Here is a 27241-nt window from a genome sequence, read left to right as displayed (position 1 = left end):
TCTGTCCACAGTAAATCTGACTAGTTCAGAAGCTTTCACAGTTGATTAATGCTGTAAATTCATTTTGCCGCTTTAGGAAACGGGTCCTGATGGAGATAGCTGTGCTGTGTGCATTGAGCCGTACAAGCCAAATGAAGTAGTGCGTATCCTGACTTGCAAGTAAGTCGTCTTCCAAACTGGCCCTTAATCCAAAATAATGAAACGTGCCTCTACTGGTTGTTCCTTCTGCAGTGTTAACAAAGCTGATCAAGCTTCAATCAAGCTGTTGCAGAGCATGAATTTTTAAATCTGTCAAAGTGTTTCAAATTACAGGAACTATGTAACTGCACAGTTGAATGAAGGCAGGTTGTAGGGGCACACTACCTTCCATTGTACAGCTTGGATGAACACATTGCTTCTCCAAAAGATTCTATGGCTTTTTAAAGATTTCTTCCTCTGCTGATTGTATTGGGTTTATGTGGCAAGGTTTTGGTCGTGGGAGGCTGCGGTGGTTGGTGGCTTCTGTGAGAAGATTCCAGAAGTTGCTGTTAGATAATGGCCACTTTTAGCTGGCTCCAAAGGGACCTACTTTTGCCCAGAGCCAAGCTAATAAATGATGTTGTTTGTGCCTCTGAGAGCAGATTTAAGAAAGGGGAAAGAAAAATTACAGCATAACAGCAGCTGGGAGAGCGAGGGTTGAGAACCAGCCCTGCAGAGATGAAGGTCAGCACAGAAGGAGGGCAGGAGATGCTCCAGGCAAAGAGCAGAAGTTCCCCTGTGGCCTGTGGAGAGGCCCCTGGTGGAGCAGGCTGTCCCCCTGCAGCCCATGGGTCCTGCATGGAGCAGATCTCCATGCTGCAGCCTGTGGAGGAGCCCCTGGTGGAGCAGGTGGACGTGGCCTGGAGGAGGCTGCGGCCCATGGAGAGCCCCCGCAGGAGCAGGCCCCGGGCTGGAGCTGCAGCCTGTGGAGAGGAGCCCACGCAGGAGGAGGGGCTCCGTGGGGAGCTGCCACCTGTGGGAGACCCATGCTGGAGCAGTTTGCTCCTGGTGGATGGACCCTGTGGTATTGAGCCATGTGGGAACAGTTCTTGAAGAGCTGCTGCCTGTGGGAAGACCATGCTGGATCAGTTTGGGAAGGATGGCATCCCGTGGGAGGGACCCCGCATGGAGCAGGGGCAGAGAGTGACCGTGAAGGAGCAGCAGAGACAAAGCGACACTGACTGACTGCAGCCTCCATTCCTCTGCACTGCTCAGGGGGAGGACTACGTAGAAGAGGGTGGATTGGGGGTGGGGGGGGTGTTCTTAGTTTGTTTTACATTCCTCACTGCTCTAGCTTGTTAGTAATAAGTAATAAATTTTATTAATCTTCCTACTCTGAGTCTGTTTTGCCCATGACAATAACTGTAGAATGATCTCCCTGTCCTTATCACAGAATCACAGAATAGTCTAGGTTGGAAGAGACCTCCAAGATCACCGAGTCCAACCTCTGATCTAACACTAACAAGTCCTCCACTAAACCATATCCCTAAGCTCTACATCTAAACGTCTTTTAAAGACCTCCAGGGATGGTGACTCAACCACTTCCCTGGGCAGCCTATTCCAGTGACTAACAACCCATTCAGTAAAGAAGTTCTTCCTAATATCCAACCCTCGAGCCCTTTTAATCATATTTTCTCCCTCTTTCCCTTTGAGGAAAGGGAGTGAGAGCGGTTATGGTGAAACTCAGCTGCCCAGCTGAGTAAACCACCACACTGGTGTATGAAAATGATAACTCTAAATTGGAGATAACTGGTGAAACTATGCTCATTTCTTGTCACTCAACTTCCTGTTTACTGAGAGGGTCATGGATATCAGTCTGGTAACCTAAACTTGTTAAACCATGCTAACTTGTATAGTTTAGAAGAAAACACTTCTTGATTCTTGCATGCCTCTTCTGAAATAAAGGCCAAAATAGAGCTATAGCAGTTTATTCTTCTAGAATTTTCTATTATTGTATCTCATTGTGCTCCTGTGAAAGGCTGGTATACTACTGTTTTAATTTGATAGTTCCTAAGATCAGTAATGAAGCCTTTTCAAGGTCTAAGGAAGTTTGTTCTGTGTGAGTTCTCTGTGTGCCTGCTGAATGGGACTGCTGTGGCAAAGCTTCTAAAATCAAAGCTTCTAAAATCAGAGCTTCTAAAATCTCTCTGTTTACAAGTAATAGGATTTCTCAGTTGGTTTGATATCCAGGGGCTGGGCTGGTAAGGTGTTATCAACAAACTTCCTTGATGTAATGCATAGTAGTTTAGAATAAAACAAAACTGAATAAGCTTTCAGGAATGTCTTAATGGTTATTAGGTTGTCTTGTCACATTTGTGCTAGTGCGTAGTCCTGTGTAGTAATCAATGAAGTGCTGTAAGCACAGAGGCATTTAGAGAAGTCAGTTCTAAGTATCTAAAGCCTGTCATGTTAGTTCCCTATAAAGCCTCCTGATCTTGATATGAATTTGTAAAAGAAAGCATGACTTAAGAGGAGAGTGACTTCTTTCAAATCTATTGTTTATAGATGAAATTGTTATACCGTGTTTTGCTCTGAGGCTGCTTTTAAATATGTGTTTCATTCCTCTTTGGCCCAAGTGTGGCTCTAAATGAGACTAGCTTAAGATGACCATGTTTGCTTGATGATCTCTGCCAATATCAACCATATTAAACTCTCTATAAACTGATATTTACTGCAAGAACGTACTTGATGTTAGTGGTCAGCCACAGTGATGAGACCCTCCTTGTTAAAAGCATTTAACTGTATCTATAAATGAAACAAGCAAAACAAGCAATTGAATGCTCCTGTGAGTCACATCAGTGGTATCTGAGTATCTGGGGCGTATGTGTTTGCAGAAGGCATTCTTGTCCAGATAGTCAAACTGTAGGCATTTATAGCAGGAGAGGTACACCAGACCTAAGCACAAGTTACCAAAACTGTCACGCATCAAGGAAGTTTTAGGCTGTACTACAGACATTACGTTGGTATGGGTGGAAGGAAGTGATATTTATGTAAGCTGAATTGGAGAATTTTGTATCATGCTTAGGTGCAGGACACTAAACACCAATAAACACCAAATGTGGTGAACTCTTCACTTCTTTCATAATAGAGACCTGATTAACATTGAACAGTGTCTGTCTGCCTTACTGTTTCTATTCAGGCAGAAGGAATGGGCAAATTACAGGATTTTGAGTAGTCTGTCTGAATCTGTGTCCCAATTCAGACCCATTGTGGAACTGAATATCTTCATAGAAGCAAACATTTGCATCTGTAATGGCTGAACTATATTTAATTTATTGTGTATGCAGCCTGACAAATATCCACTTGGAATACACAATGACTGTATAGGCAAAGTAAATGTGTGGGAGTATAGTTTATGTTGAGGACGTAACCTGGTGAGTTTTTTACTATGTAGTTAACAGAAGTGCTATTTAGTCATGCATCTGCATGACAAAAGTTGACCTTGAAACTAATGTTGGTGTCAATATTTGCATTAACGTATCAGCTGGGAATCCATTGTACAATGATTAAAAAAAAAAAGCGTAAGACTGATGTAGCAGAGATAATACTGAATTTTAGCAAGCTGGGTAGAGAAACCAATAACCATGAAACAGCTATAGGTTGAGAGACTAACCAGCTAGCTGTAACTTTCAACTGCAACTTCTGGCAAAATAAGGCAATTAATTCTAGAATGAATGAGCTTTCAGTATTTGTAAATAAGTCTCGTTGCTGCTACGTAAACATCTTTACTGATGTGAAACGTAGCTTGTTGGTTACCTTCTTCCACCAGCCATCTCTTCCACAAGAACTGTATTGACCCCTGGCTTCTGGAGCACAGGACATGCCCAATGTGCAAGTGTGACATACTCAAAGTTCTGGGTGTTGAGGTAAGTCAGTCTTTCCTGGTGGTGGATGCCACTATTGCTATTATGCTAGGATACATAAATTGCTCATGTGTTCTGCCTCTGATCTGGGCAAATGCCAGAGGAAGATGCTGTTGCCAGTACCTGACGCTGCCTGGAGCAGCTAAAATGTACGTCAGAGTTTGCCTGGGGGGTAGACACCTGCACTGAGTGGAAGAAAAATCTATTTTCCTAATGCTGGGCAATAAAAGGGAAGAGCTAGTTGAAGAATGCGGAAGCTGCATCTGAACTTCCCACTCTAAATAGGCAGTAGTTGGCTTTCACTGATGATGCTGAAGGTTAACAGCAAAGCTTTTTATTTATTTGAAATCTTAGAGTAGAAGCCCTCAAGACTTCATTCCCTGCGGACACTGTTTTTCTGGAAAGATGTATACTCCTTCAAAGCTGTAACTTAAGCATTTTCTCTTTTTTGCAAAGGTGGATGTAGAAGATGGGACAGAGTCTGTGCAAGCTACAGTATCCAGTGGGACATCAAATGTCACTTCAATTAATGAAGAGGATAGTCGTAGTGAAACTGCGTCATCTGGATATGCTTCTGTACAAGGAGCAGATGAATCTGTTCTGGAGGAACATGCGCCATCAGAAAGTAAGTATATTGCTTCATCTGTTTTACTGGATTGCAGTGCCGTTCCATTGATTGTGCTATGAATTAGGGTGTTTTTGCCTTTATAACAGAGCAGTGCTTTAAGACTTGTCTGCAAAACAAGGTGTTCATCTTCACTGTTGTTTCAGCACTTGACTCTGACACTTTTTTCAAATGAGATACAATCTAAACTTGATTTAAAAACAGAAGCTTAGGAAAAGAGTAGTTGAAAATCACAGGCTTAATACTTGCAGGCCAAAGGGAATTTCTGAAGATGTTCCTTCTCTTGTTGTCTCTTTGGAGATTACATTTTGGATGAGTGAGCATTGCTTTGCCACCGCATCTGTCCACTTTAATTAAATACTCAGAAAATCTTTAGGAAGTCTGTCCAGCTTTAGCATAAATGATGCAAAACCAGAAATGACATGCTTCCTGTTGAATTTCAGATTTTGCCAAGGCTGAGTCATCCTTGAACACTTTTCAGAGAGTTTTAATTGCAAAAGATGATTAGCATTTCCAAATGCTAATATTTTAGCATCTTTTCTTATCTTTTTGAACAAGAGCATATGTATTGAAAATGCCTTTTAATACTCAACTCTGCCAACACTCTGAGTGCTTCTGGTTTCTTGTTTTAATTGAAGGAGATTCCAGATATACAAATTAGTGTAATTATCCTGGATTGTGGAATTGCCTTGGAGAGAAGAATAAGTGTGGAGGCTTTCAGAGGTGAAAGGGATGTGGCTGAGTAGCTCTCCTGCTGGATGCCTAGCTGATACAATAGGAAAGTGTGGGATTTGCTGCCACCTGTAGGACATCATGCCCCAGCAAGTGAAGTGTGAATGGAAGTGCCCCGTTCAGGCACCCCAGCTGAACAAAGGGCACTTCCTATAAGCTAAACATCAGAGGCTGAAATTGCATCCCTATAAGAAAATGAAGTGGTGCTGTACTAGCTAGATAGCTCAGGCCTTCGTGTATTCTCACCTTGAGTGGCAAGGACAAATACTAATGTCAGCCTAACAAAAATACCGTGTAGGGAGGCCATCCTCTCTGAATTGCCATGTCTTCCACTGTTTATCCTCAACCAAGTATCTTGGAGTCACTCCTGATGCCTGTCTCCTTATTTTCTGTGGTTTTTTTTTGTTTGTTTGTTTGTTTTGTTTTGTTTTGTTTTTTTTTGTCGTTGCTGCCTTCTGGCACTTGCACACACAACCTATGCTTGCTCAACACTAGTGAGAACTGAACTCCAAAGCCTAGAAAAGACAACTGCAGTGAGCTTGTGGAAATAAAGCAAGCATATTTTGCTTCAAGTTAGTGAAGCTCGCCTATAATGCTTTTTAACTTGTCTTTTCCTGTTTTTGTTCTGGATAGATGATAACACACATCTTGTAAATAATGAATCCCAACCTTCAGCTGTGAATGTTCCACCCCTTGACAACCCAAGTTTTGAGGCAGATGAAACGCAAGTTCATGAAGTCAAGTCCTAAGAACATGCCCAGCAACATGGTGTAAGCCTTCTGCAAGGAGCTGCCTACTGCCATCACGTATATACCAAACATTGTAAGAATCCAGTGGATGACTGTAGCAGCGATGTTGCCTTGGAAATGCTGAGATCAAATAGATTTAAATCATGATTATATGGTTTGCAATTCTTAAAACTGCATCTCCCATGTGGAATTTAGTTTTAGCACTCTTCAGATAAAGCTGTATTAAACATAAAGAAAACATCAGATTATAACACTAAAACAGAAGTTCCATCTTCAGCAAAGCTTCTCTTCAGCATTTGAGTTGCTTTTATAAGGAGAAGATTCTTTATTGTAGTAGCTGTCTACTGGTAATTGTTTTGACTTGTTTTTTGTTGTTTGTTGTTTTTAATTCAAGTGGATTCTCATTGTAAACAAATAGATTTTGATCTGGTCTAATTCTTATTTACCAGACAGTTTTTCAGTTTAAAACAACACTGTATTTAATATTTCAGTGCACTAATTTGGTAGGAGAAAGTACAAAGTAATGTCTGTCAAACCGGATTTTTCCCACAGTGTCTTTGGTTATCTGGTAAAGAGATTGACTCTTGACCTCTCCACTCCAATCCACCTACCACACATTTCCTAAAGGGAAAAAGAGGGCTTCAGGCTGACGGGCCAAATCTGACTTGCACAATACTGTAAAGGGAACAAATGCAGGAACTTTTCAAACCTGTTGATATGTGTCTGAAAGATCCTATATGACTTTTGGAGTTATAACCATCTCTAGCAGCAGCAATATGCAAGAGTCCTGGCTTTATGGAAGTCTGGGATGACTTCTGGAAGACTTGAACTAAAGATGAAACGGTAGATCCTCCTCAAAGGATCTGCTATGTCTTGTTCAGGTGACACCTAGGAAAGAACCCAGTCTCTGAAAAATGGTGGACTGTTGCTCTGTGGTGGCTTGCATGTGTGCTAATGCTGATGTCCTGTGAGTGTAACATGATTGGAAAAGTTTTCTGCCATCTGTGGGGAGTTGAATGGGGGTTGGGGAGGAACACTGGATACTTCAATATTAAGATTAGGGCCTTGCCCATCAAAGGTAACTGAGGACATCTTACAGATGCACTTTATTTTTTTATCTCTGTAACTATGGTTTGTTTCTAATGTTAGCAGAGCTTTGTCTTAAAGCCCGCAATAAGGTACTATTAAATCTGCAGGGGAAAAGCAATGCCTTTTCTTATCTATAGTATAATTAAGAATGTTGTAAATATTTCATGATTTGTATTGAATTTGAATATGAAAATGTAAATAAAACTATATTCTGATGACCTCTTTGTCTGACACTGAATGGTGCTTACCAGCTCGTGTGGAAGCAGATGCTATTCTCAGTTCTACCCCATCCCACAACCCTGAAACTCACTTGCTGTTGCAAGGCCAAAAAGCACCAATGCTTGCTCAAACTAATTGAAATAAGGAGTGCTAATTATGTGCAGGATGCTTCCATTATGTGGATTGAAGTTTTGCTCAAGCCCAATAGCTGTACTCTGTATACAAGAGAAACAAGCATGTTAGGACAGGCTCTTGAAGTTAAATAGCCAGGAGGTGGGTGTCCTGGCGGGGTGGGAGTGACACTAAGGGCATGTTGTCTCAAATTCTATCCTCTTCTTATATTAGAGGCTCCATATGCATGCCACAGATCTGTTTGCTGAGCTGCTTGATGTAGTTCTGAGCTACTTGTTTGTGCGCAGATCAGCACAAGGCAGTCTTACTCAAATTCTTCAGATCACTTGCATCGCACTTTCCTGTCTGGTTGATCAGCATTCCCACCCTTAAGTTATCACTCTTTCTCTTACAAAGCATTTTAGAAATAAAGTGCCCTTTGTTCTGTACTAGGAAGCCAGATGTAGTAAATATTTGTCAATTTCCCTGTCTAATTTAGTAGTAGGTACAGCATAGTACTTCTCAGTTCAGGGTTAAGGTAATGGTGTGACTACACATAAGTACTGAAATGCTGCCCAACCAAGTTGACCACCACTCTATTTTGCAGACTTCCACATCAAGTGGAAGCATTGACTGGTTATGGACTCGAACAGTAAGCCTCAGTATAATCTGACTTCATGCTGAAACTGTATCTTGCTGATAGCTATGGTGATCTTCCTATTCTGCCTCTGAAATGTAGGACAGAGAAGGGAGCTGGCAAGATGTGAATACACCCCCTGAATGCTTAATTTCATTTTCATTTCAAAAAGCTTTTATAAATTTATGGTGTGTAAGCTGTAATAGTCTCATGATAATAAGCTGTTATGAAATCATCTGCCAGTCTTGGGTTTAATGGGAACAAGATTCAACCTTCAAACAAACCATCGCTATCAAAAAGGTGAGGAAGGGAATTCAGAGCAACTCAACTTGTTGAGAGGTGCTTTGGCTTGTTGTTGTTGTTGTTGTTGTTGTTCGGATCCTATTGATCCTATGCATATGGGTTGCTTTTCTGGTAGAATTCCAGCTTTTCTATTTGCTGTCTGTAAAGCAATAAACCTGCATTTCTTCCAGTCCTGGTGTTTCTAATGGTAAATCCAAGGGTAAGGTGGATGCACATCATTTGCTCAAGGAGGGCACTAGTAGAGTAAGGAGGGATGCAGCAGAAGAACACCAGTGAACTCAGCTCAGGCTCAGATAGGGTCAGATGCTGTAAACGTATTCTGTAAAGATGCGAATTTACTCAGAGCTGAAGGCATCTACGCTACTTTTTAGAAAAATTTTGAAGATAGTTGTATCAAATGTGAAGTACCAGCAAGGGAGTAAGAGCAGCATGTGTAGCTAGACAGTATTTGAGCTGCTAGGCAAAAGAATTAAATGCTTTTCTGGTTTTGCATCTTAACCTTGAGAGCCTGCAATATACAGATTCTGTTTGTAAATATTCTCCATGCAAGAGTTTGTTTTAAAATAGAAGTGTGCAAACTGTGCACTCCATTATAGTGAGCTCAGGTCTGTTGCTGTCTCATTTTGGGAAAACTTTTTCTTATTTCACTCAATTCTGCAAAGGTTTTCCCCTTGAGAATGTTGCTACAGTTATTGCTGCTTGAAAGAAATTCTGAAGTTGCACTTTGTATTTTCAAGTTTCTACAGATAGGACCTGTCTTTGGCTTTGCTTAGAGCACCGTGCAACACACTTATTTTTTTGTGATGCTATGGGCTTGTTTGGTTCTGTGTACGTATATATATGTGTGTCGAGACATAATAGACTTCTTTAAGCAAGACGCAAACAGGAGTGCGCCTGAGAGTAGGGTTGTTCCTGAAAAGCAATGTAAGCTTGTTGTTATTCTGCAGTAGTTTTGATGTTTTGCTCCACATACTAACGTTTGCATGTACAATGCTAAAAATGATGTGCCCACAAGGGGTAACAGTTGTTAAAGTGAATGCCTCTTTTGACTCTGTTTCCATTGAGTCACAGACATCTCAATTGTTCTGTCCCCAAAGAGAAAGCAGAACAGGTTCAAGCATCATCTAGCGTGTTTACTCACTGCTGTCACTTATCTTTCTCCCCCAGGAAGGCTCTGATCTAGACACATAAATGTCTCAGGTTCTTAAAGCGAGATTGGGCAATATTTCTCATCCCTGTAGGAGAGAAAGTCTTGTCACCAGATGCTGTATTACCATGCTTTCTTGTAAACCAGACTTCACAACAGTGGGATTTTATTGTAAATACAAAATTTTAAAGAATTTTCTCATATCACGGAAAAAAAAAATCAGATGTCGCTATAGAAATGTAGTTCTAAGTGAGTTTTTGCTTAAGGGAAAAGAAGGCCTTGTGTTGAGGGACAAGAGGTATATACATTCAATGTGAGTCAAGAGAGCGGTTGGATTTCCCATAATTTCAGTTTCCCAAAATTGAGAGATTTGTGCTTGTCTTAACAGTTGGACAGAACAAATACATGCATCTACCTTGGCTGTTTGATTTAATGAAATTTTATTCAGTGTTTAATCTATACCAGGTCAGAAGCTAGTCCTGCCTTTTCACCCAAGATCAACGTCTTTCCTGTGTAGATCTGGATAGCGTTGAACTCTTTCAGAGTTGTAATGGTCAGCATTTTGGAGTAGATGAAAGGATTTTTTTTTGGTTTTGGCAATTTCATTTTGGCTCTAAGGGAAACTTGAAACCAAATAGCGAAGTTCACCCACAGTGAATTAACAGCTATGTAGTTCTCTACACTGTTTGTTAAACTGGTGGTTATACAAAGTGAAGCCAAAATCTATTTATGTAGCTATTTATCTATTTATATACTCTTGGCTGCAGTTACTGAAGGGAAATCATTTGCCATTTTCAGGAGGTCTTTAATGCAGTGAAAGAAAAATTCCGCAGCACTAAATGGATCTCTCTTGCTGTGGAATGCATTGATTAGACTGTAGGATGATTGTGCACTGATTAAGACAGAATTTAAGTGTCTATAAATAAATTCATCACTCTTTGCATCTTAATAGTATTTGGTTAAGAATCCAGTGCCTGTGGGAATTGAAAAAAAGGAAGATATTCAGGACCTTGAACCAATGGAGAGGAAAACAAAGCGTTTTCCAAGCAGCAGCTTTATTGTTAACTTTTTAATCTGAATAAAAAGTTTGAATTTTACTTAAGAAAGCAGCATATGTCCTAACATGTCTAGCCTATGCAGGATGCCAACAGCCAAGTTCTAGGTAGGAAACGCCAAGGGCTTCTCCCCTTAAAATTAGCATCAGCATTAGAAGACCTGTGTCAGATTCTAAATAAGTATTTCCTATCCAAGGGCTTGGCTAATTGGGGAAAATTAAATGGTAAATAATCCCTCAGGGAATGCTCTTAGAAAAGCAGCATCTGTGTAGGAATCGCTGTCAGTTTTGGTAAATCTCCAGGAGCTGCCACAGCAACAGCTCACCCACAGGAACCCACTCATGTCTGTTACTTCAGATGGGGGGATTTAGGAGTCTGCCTCACGGAGAACAATATGCTGGTATATCTTAGTTTTTTGCCTTGTTTCATTAATGTTTTATCTACATTAGTTACCACATGTTGGCTGATGACTTTTAATTCATTTTTCCAGTGTAGTAAATGTAGAGCAGCAGAAATTTGTTGCTTCCTACTCTATTATAAAAATAGGTAAGATAATATAGTAGTATTAGTTCAATCTATATTCAGTCCCAAAGGTAAATCTGCTTAACGCTGGAGTTGGTTTGCTATGGTGTAATGAGTGATTGGAAGAAAAGTCTTATACCAGTGCAATTCATCCAGTTTTGAAAACTTATAGTGAATTAATTGTGACTGCATGCTTGGTGCTGCTTTCACCTTGGTGCTGCTGGCTCAGTAATTCCTTATCTGTTTGAAAGTGGCCAGGCATTGCGAAACATCTTTCTGTGAGCACTTGGCAAAATCTTGCTCTGCCTGTGCTCACAGATAGACCAGTGGGCTAGCAGAAGCTCTATGGGACATAGAGTACATTTGGGGCTGCTGAAGAGGCTGAAGGAAACAAAGGATAAAGAGAAGTGCCACGTCTGAAATCTGTTGTTAGTGCATGATGTGCATAATTTCTTTTTTTAGAAGAGTTCAAAGTAGAGGTTGAGTTTAAACAAATACATACTGGATGTTTCACATGATACAGAATCAATAAAGCACTACTCTTGGAAAATCTTAGGAAGGTCAATAATGCTAGAACGAGTGCTAAAGGAAGGATCTGACAGGGCAGCAAACTGCAGAGAAGTTTCTGGGAAACAGGAACGACCTACTTTGCACTGAGTGATAGAATCTGTCAGGAATAAAGAGCAGGAGTGAATCTTTCACACTTTGAGTTATCTTTAGCAGAAGCCTCTGAAAATTTCTCAGCACCAGCAACCTGGAGCAGAGGCAACAGCCTTCCACTCCCCTAAACATTGTTTATGGCCAGCACCAGAAGATACCATTTAGGAAGCAGAGTGTTATCACGTGTAATGCCACAGGGAAAGAGCTATGGTGCTTCTGACAAGGTTGCAAAGAGACTGGTGAAGAAATACCAAGAGAGAGAGCTAACTAACGAGAGGACTTGAGTAGCTGTGATCGTGGCTTCCTGGGGAGCTGGGAGTCATGTTATGTTGACCAGTGCTCGCTGGAAACAAGTCCTGTGCTCATCCCACAGCCTTGGGATAACCTCAGCTCTCACGTACAGAGAGTAGAATAGTTCCAGAACATGATTTTTCTAATTTTGCTCTTACTAGCTTTCCCACTGGAAAGCTGCCTGTGAGAGATGTGCTCCTTAAATCAGGGAGACAGCAGCACAATATATATATATGAGCAGTAATATGAGCAGGTAGTCAACTGCAGTCTGTAAGAGTATGAAAGCTGTTGTTTCACTCGCTAACAGGCTAGATTGATTTATTCTAGCCCAGAACAATGGGTAAAGTCAGTGTACAGATGACCTGAAGAACTACTCCACGAGAATGAATGATAAAGTTGTTTCAGACAAATCACAAAAATACAAAACCTGAGTCAAACTGTTGTTAAGGCAACCAAAACGTCAACACCGTTCCACATCAGCTCTTAATCTTGTTGGGTGATAGAAGCAAGGAGGCAGACCGTCCTTTTTTTTTTATAACGTGGTATTTAAATAGGCAACATTGGCCGTATGTCTGTGGCTGGCGTGACACGCCAGCTGGGAGGTGACACCTGTGGGTGGTGTGACAGGGCGTGTGGAGGGCAGGGGTCAGGGCTGCATGGCAGGCTGGCCGTGCCTTCCTTGTGGTGCTGACTGGAAAACAAGCTTACGTTCAAAAAAAATAAAAAAATAAAAACCCATGTTCTTTGGTGATGAATGTTTGGCCAACATTTCAAATGGGCGTCTTTGGGTGGTGTAAGGGAAATAAAAAGAAAAATCCCCTTGTGAAGACCGCAAGGGGACGAGCCCCGGTCCCCCGAGGCGAGTCGCCGCCGCCCTCCCTAACGGCCCGTCAGGCTGCCGCCACAGCAGCCGAGGAGGAGGGCGGCCACGCAAGGCCCGACGGGAGTTGTAGTCCCTTAGCCTCCGGCTCTCCGCGGCGGGGCTTCCGCGAGGACTACAACTCCCAGCATGCCTCGGGCGCGGCGGCGGCACTTGGCAGCCGGGCTGTGGACGTGGGAGCGGGAGGCCGGGGCGGCGGCGGGCATGGGCGGCGGCGGCGACGGGGGGTTGCAGTGAGGGGCCGCCGAGATGTGGTTGAAGCCCGAGGAGGTGCTGCTGAAAAACGCCCTCAAGCTGTGGGTGCTGGAGCGCTCCAACCAGTACTTCGTGCTGCAGAGGCGGCGGGGCTACGGCGAGGAGGGCGGCGGCGGGCTGGCAGGTACTGCCCTGCAACGGGGGGCGGCTGGGGGGCGTCCTGTGGGGAGGGGAAGGGGAAAAAGGGAAGGGAAGTGGGGGCGAGGTGCCTGGGGCTCGGTGTGGGGCCTGCTGGGTGCCCCCTGTGCTGGCAGCTTTGCAGAGGGGCCGATAGATCCGCCTCTGGGGCTGCTGGAAGCAAGCTCCTGCTTGGGTGCTTCTGAGCTCGCATTTAAAACATTTTTTTTTTTTTAAATAAGCGTGCAACGTGATGGAACGGCTCAGGAGCAGCTGATCCAGAAACTGACAGGGCGCTGGCCCCAGTGTAATAAACTTTATTTCATGAGAACTGAAGGTATGGACTAGAGTTTCTGTTTTTAATTATCATCCATCCGTGTGGCTCAAGGTGTTGCAGGGACCCCGGCCGTCACTGAGCCCCCTGCTGTGAGGGAGCTGTTCAGGCTAGAACTGACTCCTGCCTAGTCTGGTGGCGTCGGTCATCGCCCCTTCAAGGAGAAATGCCCCAGGGAGCAGGGTAAAGTCTGGGTATGGTTCTTGAATGTTTTGCGTGAGTTGCATCTCTGGGTTTTCTAGGCTCTCTCTAACTGTGTCCTCATAGTGTAAGGTGCTTTACACATGAGGCATAGCTGTCTTGTTGAAACATTTGTTTATTCTGCCCAACAGAAAAAAAAAAAAAACAACATCAGATTGTCTGGCTGATGGAATTTCCTATGTAGAAATAGCACTACTGGCTGGAGGAAGGGCATTCCTTGTTGGCATCTGAACCGCTTGCAGGGAACAGGGAAAATGTAAAAAGAAATCACTGCAAAATCCCAGGTTCCCTTCTAGGGATATCAGGATGTTCTAGATAACGTCGGGCTTCAACTTAGAACTAGGGGTCATTTATTTTCAGCCTTGGAAGACTTGTGGTCATCAGGCTAGATCGGCCATTCTCTGTCCTGGTGTCTGGAAACCAAAGCCAGCTGAGTCAGTACAAAGGTTATCTGGCTGCGTGGTAAAATTCATGTAAGAACTGATGGAAATGAAGTGAGACCTAGAATCAGGTGTTCATTTAAAAGCATCCTTGTAGACTTGCAGCTGGCAAACAGCTGGGGCCTCCTATTGCCCTTCTACTTTTGTTGAAGGTGAGACTTCTGCTTATTTTCTGTCCTTGATGGCATTTGACGGCATGGAAAAACGCTTGAATGAGAGTTCCTGTAGGGTGCCTTCCTATGTGGTGTTGCACGTTGTATTTCTATAACTCTTCTCATTTTTTTGAGGTTCATTCAGATTTCATCTGTACACGTTTTTTTCAGTGGACAAAAACAAAGATGTTACTGAATTAAAATTTATAAATAAGAAAGACTAACAAGAGAACTGGAAAACAACGTAGCTAGATTTGTGTTTGCAGGTATAAAAATATTCAAGCCTTCTAGGTATAAACTAGCACAACTTGCTATGTCAGGTTTTAATTTTATACTGCTGTATGTTACTCAAGAAAACTAGCACTTGCTTTAGCAGGAAAACACCAATGAACAGCTATTATCTCATGAGATCATCTCAGATGTGCCAAGTGAAGCCTTTTTCTGGCTCTCCCAAGCAGCGTTTTCCAGCAGGTGTGATGGAAGAGTGGAGGTGCCCAGCAGCAGGAGGGGCAGGGGGTTCCCAGTGAAGGAGGCAGCGGCAGTGCAGGTAGAAGTCTTTCAGGAGTGGAGGGGCAGTGCCTGAACCCTGGGGTGGGAAGAAAGGTGAGACCTGCTGCAAGGTTTGAGCAGCAGTAATGAGACTGGCTGAGGAGGCAGCTGAAAGGGTTCCCAGCGATACAGGAGTATGCTTGGTGGGGAGGGCTTTGAGGAGGGAAGGAGTGAGTATCGAGGAAGCAACCAAAAGCAGGTGCTGACAAAACAGAGAAAGACAGCAGCAGAGACACCTGAAGGAAGGCTGGGATTTGCTGTGCTGGCCTAGGTTTATAAAGGAAACCAGACGTGGATGTTTTTGTATGACCCTTCCGCACTGACAGCAGGGCCAATTTGTAATCCCTTGGTGACAGAGCTCTGAGGCTCGTCTCTACACACAACATAGTTACTAGTGGACTAGCGTGGATAGAAATGAATGCAAGTGCTTTGTGCTGCTTTTTCTTAGCCTTGTCTCTCTGCTGTTATGCACCTGCCCAGTTTTCCATTTCATTCTCTTTTCTTTCATAGGCCTCACCTAAGGATACAGATATTGTAACCTGTTTGGCTGGTTCTATTTCCTGATAGCTCAGCCTGCAGACTGTCACGAAATCTGTTGCTGTGTGTCTGGCAGCGCAGCCGAGTGGCCTTGTCCTCTGCTCCTTCTGTTTTCTGCAGAGCCTCCATGGGAGATCTGCTCAGGTTTGCTGGAGTGTATTGGAAAGAATGCAGTTAGACAAAATGGTTTGTGTGCTGAAGCACAGTTAAGAGAAAAAAAAAAAATCGTGTTGTGAATGCACATGCAGTATGCAAAGTCTAGAGAGATTAACCATGTTGGTCATAAAGACATTATTTTGGTTATAGCTTAAACAGGACCTTAATTAGAAGACAGGCATTCCTGGAGGAATTATATAAATGGGTACTTGATGTCACAAAGTACTGATCTTTCACTGAAATGTCAGGAAACAAATGATTTGTTTTCTGCTTACATTGTTTTAACTTTCCTCTTTCTGCTTCAGAGTAAAACACAGCTGTGAAAGGGAAGACACCTGTCAATAAAGTACGTGTCTGGAACTGATCTTCCCTGCTTGCTGTTTGTGCTGTGCTTGAAGAAAGGGGGATCCCAAGTGTGGGAAAAGGTCCTGACTCTTCGAATCCTAGTTTTCCTGGAACACTTATTGCCATCCTGAATCTGTAGAATGACCCTGCTGATATTCTTGCTTTTTAAAGGATGTAGTTTGTTGTCTGCATCATTGCTAGCTAATTTGCAGGTGTAGGAGTTTGGAGAAAGGGGAGACAGAGCTAGACTTGTGTATGTGTTCTGGGGAAATTATCTGGTATCTGTCAAAAGGAGTTACGTGAAAGTGTTACGAGTAGTAGGTATTAGTGGCAAGGACCTCGTCTCCAGCAGAATTTCCTCTTGGACAAATGAAAAAAAGTGCTTGGTGATCTTACAGAAATTCATTTCAGAAATACCAGCAGGATGGGAGAGGAAACTTGCACTGTAAGCAGACTTGGTCTGCGGCAAAGGTGTTTGCTTTTCAGAACTTGAAGCTCTGTGCTGTGGAATCACTAAGTATACAGTAGTAGAATAAATGGTAGAAATCATTTATACCTGCTGGTGTTTTAGCAGACTGGAGCTTTTGGTTTAGCTTGCTGTGGGTTTTCCACTCTGATAGGAATTGAAAGGAAAACTTGCTAGATGAATAAAGATCTGGAATGATCTATGCTGCGTTTTTCTTTCAGCAGCTGTAGCAATGATTATTTTTCAGTGCGTATATTTTGCAAGACAAATAATACCACTCTGTCATGAAGCATTTTTACATCTGGGGATGGCAGGTGGCAAAATGATCAGCACCTACTCTGGTCACTTCCTGAATACTTTCACTTTCCAAATTAGAGGAGCAAGTGCACCCTGGGGCCACAGGAGTAAACACCCTTGGAAGTGTCAAGTCAGACTACCAGCAATTACGGGAGGTGCTGTGGCTTGCTGCAGGAGGGGTTGGCTCTGAGCCTGGAGGGGCAAAACTGGTGCTCCCCACTGGGCCCAAGAGGAAAGGGCTGTTGCTGAAGTTCATCTCCTCTGCTAGGCCCCTGCAGACTGTGCTGCGCTGCTTGAACATTGCAGGAGAATTTCTCAGCTCTGTATTTAGCTCTGGTTGTGTATTGTATTAATATCCATGTTATCCAGCTTTTTAGCTGTACAGAAGCAAAGAAGAGGAGCGGTGGTATCTGTCAGGCTTTTCTCTGTACCCTGCAAGGAGACTGATGCTTACTTTTATTGGAGTTGTGCTTCTAGTTTCCCTGCTCTCAGGGACATCCATTGCCACAAGTACTTTCACATATGATCTTGAATACACACCTTAGTTTAATGAGTTACCATTGTCTTACCTGAGCCATCCACTGACCATAATATACGTGAGTTTTTGTAAACAGGGATGAAATCTTTTTCACTGCAGGCTTAAACTAACCTGTTTTACATCTCAATTACCTAAGAATATTTGTATCTCAGCCCATGCTCAGTATTGCATTAAGATGAGGTTTCTTGGTCATGAGACCAAGTTCCTTTGGGAAATAAAATAAAAAAAGAGAATTCTGTGCTTAATTTGAAGAAATGGGAAAGAGGGCCTTACTATCAAGTTGGCATTCATGTGTTTTAAATCAAATATATCAAGCCAATGGCTTTTCATGGCTTATATTTGTGTCGTAGTTTGTTTAGCGAAAGCTGGGCCTTTACTTATCTATTTTCTGAGCCAAAGTCCTCTATTTGCCACCCTGGAATGAAGCTTCATCCTTCTTTTGTAAACAAATAGTTTAGTAGGGCCCTAGTAGTAGGGCTTTGTAGTTTGGGTCTCCTGTGCTGTGATTTGGCAATAGCTCACTCCTGATGTGTATTTCTCCCCCATACTCTCCCTGGCAGTTTTCCAGAAGGTGTGCTGTGCTGCTGTGAAAGCTTTGGTTTCTACAGACCTGCACTTTCTGTTTTTTAAGAGGGATTTCTTGAAGAATATAGTCCACTAAAATTGTAGTTGGCATACTTGAATTCATCGCCACCTATTTGGTCAGTGGATATCAGTTTCGTAGTAAATCTGTATATTTCACATACTTTGTATATTTCCTGTTGATACTACTTCTTGCAGCTGTGTCTAGGTATTGCATTGCCTTCAAGTTTTATTTTCCTATTTAATTCACAGGTTATTAACAGGTTGACTTTGTGATACCAAAACAACATAAAAAATCCTGTAAAGTTCATTGATTTTTATTTGTGTTTGTATTTCTTCCAAACACACAGATTTTAGTTTTCAGGAGATGGCTGTTTAAAACCCTGCTAAGGTTGCTCCAGGCTTCCTTGCCATGAGGTGCCCTTGCAGGGATCTACCAAGTCTGTTTGGGTACCTCAGAATCATACAGATATCCTCCTCAACTTCTAGCATTTCTCCTTTCTATGTTGATGTAAATAAACTAAGAGTGAGTACTTGGCAGTAGGTGGAAGTGTCTGCTGTTCCAAGTCCTTAGGGATATGGGGCTGGCCATGTGCTAACAGAGTATCTCTGTAAGGAGCTCCTGCTCATATAAATATTTTATGTCCAGTAACACTAGTAATGTAGTAAATCAGGAGACAGGCTGATCCACTTTTAATATCATTAATTATTGACCTCAGAGGTGCTGTTAGGCAGCAGAGGAGAAAACAGGCTTGTGCTAACTTTGCTTCAGAACAATAGCACTCTTTTTAGGAAAAGCAAGCAGTAGTACTCTCTTGATGTACTTGGTGGAATAAATACAGAAGAACAAGACAGTGTTGTTCCCAGACTGCAAAATGCCAGCCAGTTATTCTCATGTATATCAGCTTTATTGCCATAAATTGGTACAACTGAGAGCAGAATTCATTGCTAATATGTTTTGGTGCATGTCTCTGCAGGAAAATAATAGGAAGCAGGCTGCATGAGCTGCTGCTCTGGTACGATGCTTCATTGTACCACTGAACCATCTGCACTCAGCTCTGAAGGTTTGCTTTGGAGTACCGAGACTCTTTCTATTTGCTGATATTCTATCAGCTAATGTTCTTATGGTGTCAACTGAGTCTTAGAGAAACTTTTGAAAGGAATACTTCCATATTTCAAAGCTATTCTATTCTCTTTGCCCTTTTTTATTATTTTGTAGGGTGTTTTACCCCATTTATTTAAGTATCCAGGGTATTTCGTAATGGCTTTATACAAGTAACTTTGAAATTGAAAATGTTTTCTGAAAGCAGAACCTTTTCTCCTTGTGAATGTGCATCACCTCTAATATCTATAGCTGACGTCATTCCCTGCGTGAGGCTACGGGATGATTTGAGTGAAATCACCAGTGGACACTGTGGGTCTAGCTTAGAGCAGAGGTGGGAGTAGATGACCTTCTGAAGGTTGTCCCTTAAACCATTTGAAAACAATGTGTGTTGCATTTCATTAGCAAGGAATTGGCTAATAGGGCCTGATTTTTCCCCTTGCATCCCTCATGGAGATGATGCTAGTATCAGGTCTGAGCAGTTGCTGATTCTGTTGTTCTCTGTTCCTTTATGTTACAATTAATATCCTTGTCGTTGTACAGGTGACTTTTAAATCTTTCCTTGTCTGCAACCCTGGAAATGAATCATTTTTCAGCAAGCTGGTGAGAATGGGGTCAGCAGAGTGCCAGCAAACCTCTCAGCATTGGTCATGCTTGCCTGTGTGGACATGGTTCCTGATTTCCCATGGGAAATAGCAAAGAGAATGCTTCCTATGATGCTTACTACCCAACAACTTGCAGTTATGGAAACCCTGACTGACAATACAGTATTCAGAGAAGTTCAAAGCTCTTAGAACACATTCAGGGCTAGGGTAAGAAGATGGAACTGCCAATGCCTTGCATTTATGCCAGTGACCATAGCTGTGAAATTAGCTCATAATGTACCAAGTAGTTATCAGCTGAAGCACAAACCTGTGGTCTGTATCATGGGCAAAACAGCATTGACTAGCGTACCTGTTGAAATGACCCGTCCCAGCCTGGTGCAGCTGTTTGTGTCCAAATCTAATGACCTTCCTTCCAACAGACGGGAACTGGTCGGGTGCTGTCAAGCATTCACTCAAGCTCAGCACTTGCATCGACCTTATAAATGGTGACTAATGTCCTGGTACAAAAATTAAATGAGGGAAATTGTAAAAGATGATAAAATAGCTGCTAAAGCACCGCCGTCTTTGAGATGAGCTCAGTGTTCTGACTCATTCAGAAAGCCAGACCTCTTTATACAGATCTGAATGTTATCTATTCAACGTCTGACTTCAGTTTGAAACTACAAAAAAATGCTCTTTTGAACAGTAAGTTACAGGCTATGAACTGCAGAAAGTACAAGGGGGTATTTTTGATGAAATTTACACGCTTTTGGGTTTTCTTTGTGCCTTTTATTATTACTCACTTTTTTTTTTTTTTTTAAGAGAAGGAAAATCATTCTGAAACTTGAACAGCCACAGTGAGATAGGTCACAGGCTCTGTGCTGAAAGTGCTTCCTTAGGAAACATGTTCTGAGGATGACCACCTAGATTTCTCAATTTTGTCTTACTTTGCTTCCTTGTATTCCCACAGTTAATACCTTATATACCCTCCCTCCCTTATATACCTTAATACCCTCCCCATGACTTGAGACGGGATTAGTGACAGGAAAGTGGAATGAAAGGTACGAGAAGCCAGCCTAAAAATTCTGAAATAACTTTAGAGAGATACAGTTGAAATAATATAAATCTAATGCTTCCATAGCATATTAAAGCCTGAATCAAAAGACAACTTTCAGTTCCCATGGAAGGGTACCTAGAGGAACCATAAAGGGATGTACTAACTTTGCATACAAGCTCTCTACCCTAATAGCAACTCTTGATGAAAGGTTCTGCATCCATGATGTACTTTACAGCATCTCTTTGGGTAGCTGCCTCACTTGCAGGCCTTATGTTTCAGTTTTTCTGCAGGAGATTAAAGGCTGTGTGTGATTGCTTTGGCAGCATTGCTTTATTTGAACCTTCCATTTAGGCGGCGATGCTAGAAGGATGCCTGCCAAGCATGGAAAATACAGGAAGGAAGCACAAGATTATGTTGTCTGTCTTTTTGTCACCTGTATTTTCATAAAAAGAGGTTTACTTGAGCATAAGGATCCAAAAGCTTATATTTTTTCTGTATGGATTTTTTTCTCCTCTTAGAATTCTCTGATCCTTAGATTTAAAATCAACTTTTAAGGTCTCTGAGCTGCCTAATTATATTACTGTGCAGAAAGAATGATACTGGCTGCCAAGCTAAAATGCATACTCATTTTCGCAGGAATTTTTTTGAAAGAGAGTATCTCATTTGTTGTGAGAGTTGAAGTGTGTCTCATTAATGGAATTACTATATTTTGATCTGAACTGGGCTTAATGAGAGCTAATTCAGTCTCTAGTGGAAAGGAGGTGACATGGCCATTATATCTGTCATTATAATGTATAATGGAATAATGTACCTTATGAAATATACTCATGCATGGGATGGTAGGATGAAATCTTAGTGTTCTGTACTGAGTGTAGGAGTCCTCTGACAGAGTGTTGATAAAGAACGGCAGGCATTTTATAGTGCAGTACTTAGAGTATGGAATGAGCAGCAAAACCTCTGTAGGTACAGAAAGTGTGATAGGTTTTTCTCGTGTAAAAACAATGGATGGGATTTTTATAAATTAGACAAAATGGAATTGCGGTTTCCTGAGAACTGTTTCCTTTCTCTGTAAACCAGAACAACAATAAATGACTAATTATGAGGTAGTTCAATTACTGCCTGTGCTTATTAAAGGTTAGAAACTACCACGTTCCTTTTCAGGTTACTCTCTGGTTTACCATACTGCATGGCTATTACTTCTATGGGTGTCATCTCAAGATCTTCTTCATCCTCAGGTCGTGTTTATAATGGCTTTTGCTAGATGAAAGTATTACCACTTCTCAACGAGGTTCTTTTAGGAGCACTTTGGCTTAACTCATTTGTGTTTCTTAATTTCTCAGCGTTTATTAGGGAATAACTCTTCATTTGAGTAGCACTGCTATTCACTAAGAAAGGAGACGGAAGGTGAGTGTGCATTTCAAGTCCTAGTTTCACCAGGCTGTATATGTTTTGTTAAATGTTTCAGGTCTTCTTGTGGGAACGCTAGATGCAGTGCTGGATTCTACATCAAAAGTGGCCCCGTTTCGCATCCTGCATCAGACACCAGACTCGCAAGTCTACTGGTCCATTGCATGTGGTATGTATTATTATTTAGAAGTGAGTTTATAAAGTGAAAAATCAAGGTACAAAGAATGGTCTCAATTTTTGTGTTGGGTTAATTCCCTCACATTATTATTAATTCCAAGGGCATCTAAATGGTTTAAAAGTATTTGTTAATGATAGAGTGTTGCTCAGGAGATTGGAAACGAGAGATTGGCAGCAGTTTAGGGTTCCAGTTTTTCAGAATGTGTCTTCGTATTATAATGTCAGATTGCCTATTTTCTGCAGCAGTCCGTGAAGTACAGAGAAACTGCTTTGGTGCTCTCTTAGAATAACAGAGGCACAATCTTTTAGCTTGTAAGCTGCGATGGAGCTCTGTAACTTGGCACAGTTCAGGATGATATGGATAAGTTGACGCTTGGGAGTACAAAGTGTGCTGTAGGTATGAATAACAGGAATAGCTTATCTGGACTTTTTTTCTACTTTATCTTTGTTTGTAAAAATGAACTGGGTTCCCAGTCATGGTAGCAGCTGAATTCTTCCTCATATCTGCTGCTCTCAGTGCAAGAGGTTCTTCCTCTTTATGTTATATTGTTAAGCAGTAGGAAACGGAAAAGAAAATTGACCTTGAGTGCGGAGCATGTGATTTTTCATAAAGCATCCTTATTGCTAGTGTGTGTATTTTTTATTTTAATATTGCAGCTTCCCTTGAGAATAAAGTCTTAATTCTTTATACATGCTGCTTAAGTAGTGAGCGTTCAGACAAACTTTCATTCCAGAAGCTGAGAGGACTCTAATTCTTTGCATGCATCATTGTTTTTTCTTCCTCAGCACGGCCTTGTCTTTACATTGAAAGTAAGACAGTCATATGATCTAATGTTAAATGTCACTGTAGTGGAATTAATCTATTTCTTAGGCTTATAAAAACTCTGAAAAAATATATAGAGTTATTATATGTATATATTTTAGTTCATTTTTAGTTTTCATTTTTTTAGTTAGTTGTGTTCTTTAAAAAAACAAGTCTCCATCTCGACTTCAGTGGTCTCCAGGCCTTTCTTCTAGTTGCCTGTGGTGAAAGATTAGAGGTGCCATTCTGCAAACACATACATGCATATATAATTCTACTAGTAAGTGCAAAGCTATTTTCACATGGGATTTTGCTGCTATCATTTTATTATAAATCTTCATTGCTTCACCTTAAATGAGAAACTGTGCCTTTTCCTATCTTTTTGATAAAGTTATCTACTTTCAAAATACAGGTTTCTCCTTTTAGATGTTTAGCCAAATAGTTTGCACACTTCATACTGTAATGCTAATCTGTTCTTGTTCATGTTCTGCAAAGACTTCTCTGAAGGGCAGTAGTTGGCGAAAGAACTGCTTAATAACAATTTCATATCATTTGTTACATGTCACTTAAAAGGGACAGCATTTTAAAGTTTGTGAATTGTAAATAAAATTTTAGGTCTACTTCCTCTGAAGTCAGAACTAATGGTGACAGGCTGTTAAGAAAACTACTTTGATAAGCACATTGGAAATATACCGTGGGGAATTCTAACAGCATCATGTAAGCCCCTGGGAAAATATTAAGTGTAGCCTTCGCTTTAGGACTGAATTTATATAAATTCTATATTACATAAGTATACTTTAGAACAAAAGGCTACATAATGTAATTGTACTTTGTGTTAGAAAGCAGGTTATTCCTTCTGTGAAGTAAGTTGAAGAGATTACATTTCTTTTCTGCTTTTACATGTAAAGGGTATGAAATAGTGCTCCTAAAGCATTTAAATGTTTATTAAAAAAATCTTTATTGTGGCACATCTGTTCCTCTGATTCTTGTTCATACTCAAATAATTGCTCCACATGTGTAGTCTGAGAAAAAAGAATTAGCTTTTGAATTCATTGCTGTGTTAATTACTCTTTATATCATTTCTTTGTGATTGCAAATCCAGCATATGTAGCACAGTCTATTAAATGTATTTAGAACAATTTCTGTTCATTCCCGTAGCAGCCTTAATTCTGTGGAGTCCACTGAAAATTGTTCAATTAGTCTTTACACAGTAAATTGTGAAAATAGAAATACTTAATTCTGTCTTCTTACTTAGGGGTATTGATAGTGTGAGATTTTACTGGCTTTATTTGTGAGCATTCCTGTGAAGGATAAAACAGCCAACTAACTTATATGCTAGAGTCCCTTTATTCAATCCTATATAAATTCTTTCCGTCCCTGTTCTTCTCCCTGTCTCCCACCATCTGATGGGGTGGAAAGAGTCTCCTGTCTCTAAAGAATTGACACAGTGTTGAATTTGCAGGACCTCAAATATTGTTTCACTAGTATAAGCTCTGCTTTATTGCCTGTTACCACTTCCATACCTTGTATCTGAGTAAATGAAAAGAGTAAGATGAATTATCATAAATATTTCACAGATCATAAAAGTATCTGGTAGGTAAGAGTTTCCTTTTGTATTTGAAGCAAACCACTAATCTATTTCTGGGAAGTTCGGGTGAGATAGGTTTTCTTTGCTATGAAATTGCAGTGACATATGGTAAGCGATTGCTATCTGAAACCTAGATTAAAAGCACTGTAAAGTGAATAAAGTAACGTAATAAAGTTGGCTTCTCTCTAAGATGTTTGATAACGCGGTATTTATATTCTTGGAACACTGAATTTTATCTTGGCTGTGGTTTGTACATTCCTTATGGTTAGTGATGACAGATTTTTTATGATACTGCTCCCCTTGCATGTATGTAATGACAAGGAAGAAAACATTCCTTATTCCTGTGTGTTGGAGTCACAGAGGGTTCAGAAGAAAAACACTGCTAATTTTGGAGGTGCAAAAAAACATTTCAAGGATTATTCAGCTTGTATGAATTGATGAGTCTTTTTTTTTTTTTTCCTGCTTCCTGATACAGGATCTTCCATCTGGGATGTATCTGTGCTTCTGTCCTCTTGTAGAACCCTTTAACTGCATGAAAACGTCACATTATTTGGAATTACAACACAAGTAGAACTTTGCTGTAGATAGAATGACAAGTGTTTTCTGAATGATGGTTGCTTATATTTTAGTGTGATAGAAATATAATTAAAATGTGACTTGATAGAGAATGAGATAAAACCGTGAGAACAACTGAGAACAACTAACTAGTAATTGTTTGTGGTAGGCAGCTTAAATGGTTGTTTCATGTATCCAAAGAGAAATCTCTGCTACCATCCTGGTCACAGTGCTATAGGCTTTACATCCTCACATGTGTCAGAAGGGTTTTTGCACCACAGTAAGACCAAGTCTTGAAGTTCTCTGGGAACCGGTGTGGCTTCATGATTGAAGCTGAGGCTCACATTTTTATTTTCTCATGAATTTGGTCTCGTGTTTCCCACCTTCTAGGGGAGTGTCCTTACTGAACTGGGAGTCTGCTAATGATGCTCAGAGGTACTGCCGAGCTGAGGGAACTCTCAGTCCAAGTAAGGCTTCAGCACAGAGCCACAAAATGTTGACAAAGCTGAGATGCCTCGGGATGTCAAGGCTAGAAGTATAGCTGTATAAAGAGCTTGAAAAATAAAAACATGTCTGTGCATTTTTAATGTACACCATATACATTTTTGCTGTACAAAAGAGTTCAGCTATAGGTCTGTAATTTAGGATTTGAACTCTTATCTGCATTACTCCGTGAACCTGGAATACACTGAGTATTCTGTTGATTATTATTGTGAATAAACTTATTAAAGTCTCTTCTAATTTTTGTTAATACTAATTTTCAGGAGCCAGCAGAGAAGAGATAACAGAACACTGGGACTGGTTAGAAAACAATGTTATGAACACTTTATCAGTATTTGATTCAAATGAAGATATTACAAGCTTTGTCCAGGGAAAGATAAGAGTAAGTAACAGGCACACACCACGATTGGGAAAGGCTAAGTATTTTTTTCCTCTAAATGTACACAAATAATATGTTCCCTATAAAATGTCAAAGGACAGCACCATAATGTTGCATACTTCTGAGTGGGAAGTATGTGGCTGTTAACTGCAACATGCTCCTTTGTTACTGTTTATCTGCCCCACAGTTAAGAGTTATTGGACTTAGATTATTTCTTTTTGGTAAATGATATATGCCTTTAGATAGTGGTCTGAAACTGATGATACATTATTTCACAATAATTTTCATAATGCCTAGGAAGTATATGGGTGGTTTGTTTTGAGAAGGTGCAGTGCTTCACCTTGCATATACTAAATGTTTAGCTCAGGAATTCTTGTGATTAAAGAAAACACATTTTTTTCAGATTGTGTATGTTGTACCTAAGTTGTGTGGAAAAACCCATTGCATATGTCTGAAATAGCACATTTGATTTATAACCTGTGTTTTGACTCAGACTGTTTTTGCAGTTCTTAAATTTAGTATAATGAGAGAATGCTCCATTGTATGTATGCAGGTGCACATATGACACTCACCCATGTGGACACATATAAAGTAACTGGTTCTTTTGTTTTAGGGCTTGATTGCTGAAGAGGGAAAAGGTTCTTTTGTAAAAGAAGAAGATCCTGAGAAGTTTCGTGAGGGTCTTATGAAGTTTGAAAGGTGTTTTGGATTACCAGAGCAGGAGAAGTTGGTTACCTATTACTCATGCAGCTACTGGAAGGGCAGAGTGCCTTGTCAAGGATGGCTTTATCTTAGTACCAACTTCCTTAGTTTTTACTCATTTTTGCTGGGAGCAGAAAGTAAGTAAGCTTGGATGCTACGCTTAGTCCCTTTATGTTTTGCTGTATATCTTTCAGATTTGGAGTAATCTTTCTTATATTCTGAGTGAACTGTTTTGCAATGTGAGTAGATGTCATCACAAAATAAAAAACCACAAACCTAAATACTGTAGGGAAATAAATACATTTATGAAACATACTTTAAGATGCCTTTTTTCCTCCCCTCTGTTAGATTCAGAAAGAAGGCACCAAAGAATGGTTCACACCAAAGAGTGGTGTGTCTTTAATGTTTTTATTTCTGTGAAAGTCTTCCTAGTTATATTGTTTTATAGGAATTGTGAAGGGAATCTTTATTTTTTGGCCTTATGAATTTGTAGCTCTTTCTAAATAGGTTATGATTT

General features: G+C 40.9%; 2 protein-coding genes across 5 annotated transcripts in view; both read left to right on the top strand.

Moving 5' to 3' along the window:
* Positions 1 to 7307, top strand: part of RNF128 (ring finger protein 128) — a 39742-nt gene extending 32435 nt beyond the window's left edge. For both annotated transcript variants that reach the window (XM_035326550.1, XM_035326549.1), the window contains exons 4-7: positions 77 to 159; positions 3788 to 3884; positions 4338 to 4506; positions 5872 to 7307. In XM_035326550.1, coding sequence (XP_035182441.1) covers positions 77 to 159; positions 3788 to 3884; positions 4338 to 4506; positions 5872 to 5987 — 465 coding nt within the window. In that variant the 3' untranslated portion in view covers positions 5988 to 7307. The remainder of the gene's footprint in view (positions 1 to 76; positions 160 to 3787; positions 3885 to 4337; positions 4507 to 5871) is intronic.
* Positions 7308 to 13035: 5728 nt separating this feature from the next.
* TBC1D8B (TBC1 domain family member 8B) overlaps positions 13036 to 27241 on the top strand; it is a 39075-nt gene continuing 24869 nt past the window's right edge. Inside the window, exons 1-4 of one of the 3 annotated variants that reach the window (XR_004750247.1) lie at positions 13036 to 13280; positions 22079 to 22189; positions 25907 to 26025; positions 26636 to 26861. Coding sequence is in view for 2 of the 3 variants with exons in the window: in XM_035324067.1 (XP_035179958.1) it covers positions 13151 to 13280; positions 22079 to 22189; positions 25907 to 26025; positions 26636 to 26861 (586 nt within the window). In the remaining variant the exon portion in view is untranslated. Of the gene's footprint in view, positions 13281 to 22078; positions 22210 to 25906; positions 26026 to 26635; positions 26862 to 27241 lie in introns of those variants that run through there. The other 2 variants (XM_035324067.1, XM_035324068.1) reach the window with 2 other exon arrangements.

Source organism: Oxyura jamaicensis, chromosome 4, assembly GCF_011077185.1.
Source record: "Oxyura jamaicensis isolate SHBP4307 breed ruddy duck chromosome 4, BPBGC_Ojam_1.0, whole genome shotgun sequence".
NCBI classification, from domain to species: Eukaryota; Metazoa; Chordata; class Aves; order Anseriformes; family Anatidae; genus Oxyura; species Oxyura jamaicensis.
This window is presented reverse-complemented; position numbering and strand designations above follow the sequence as displayed.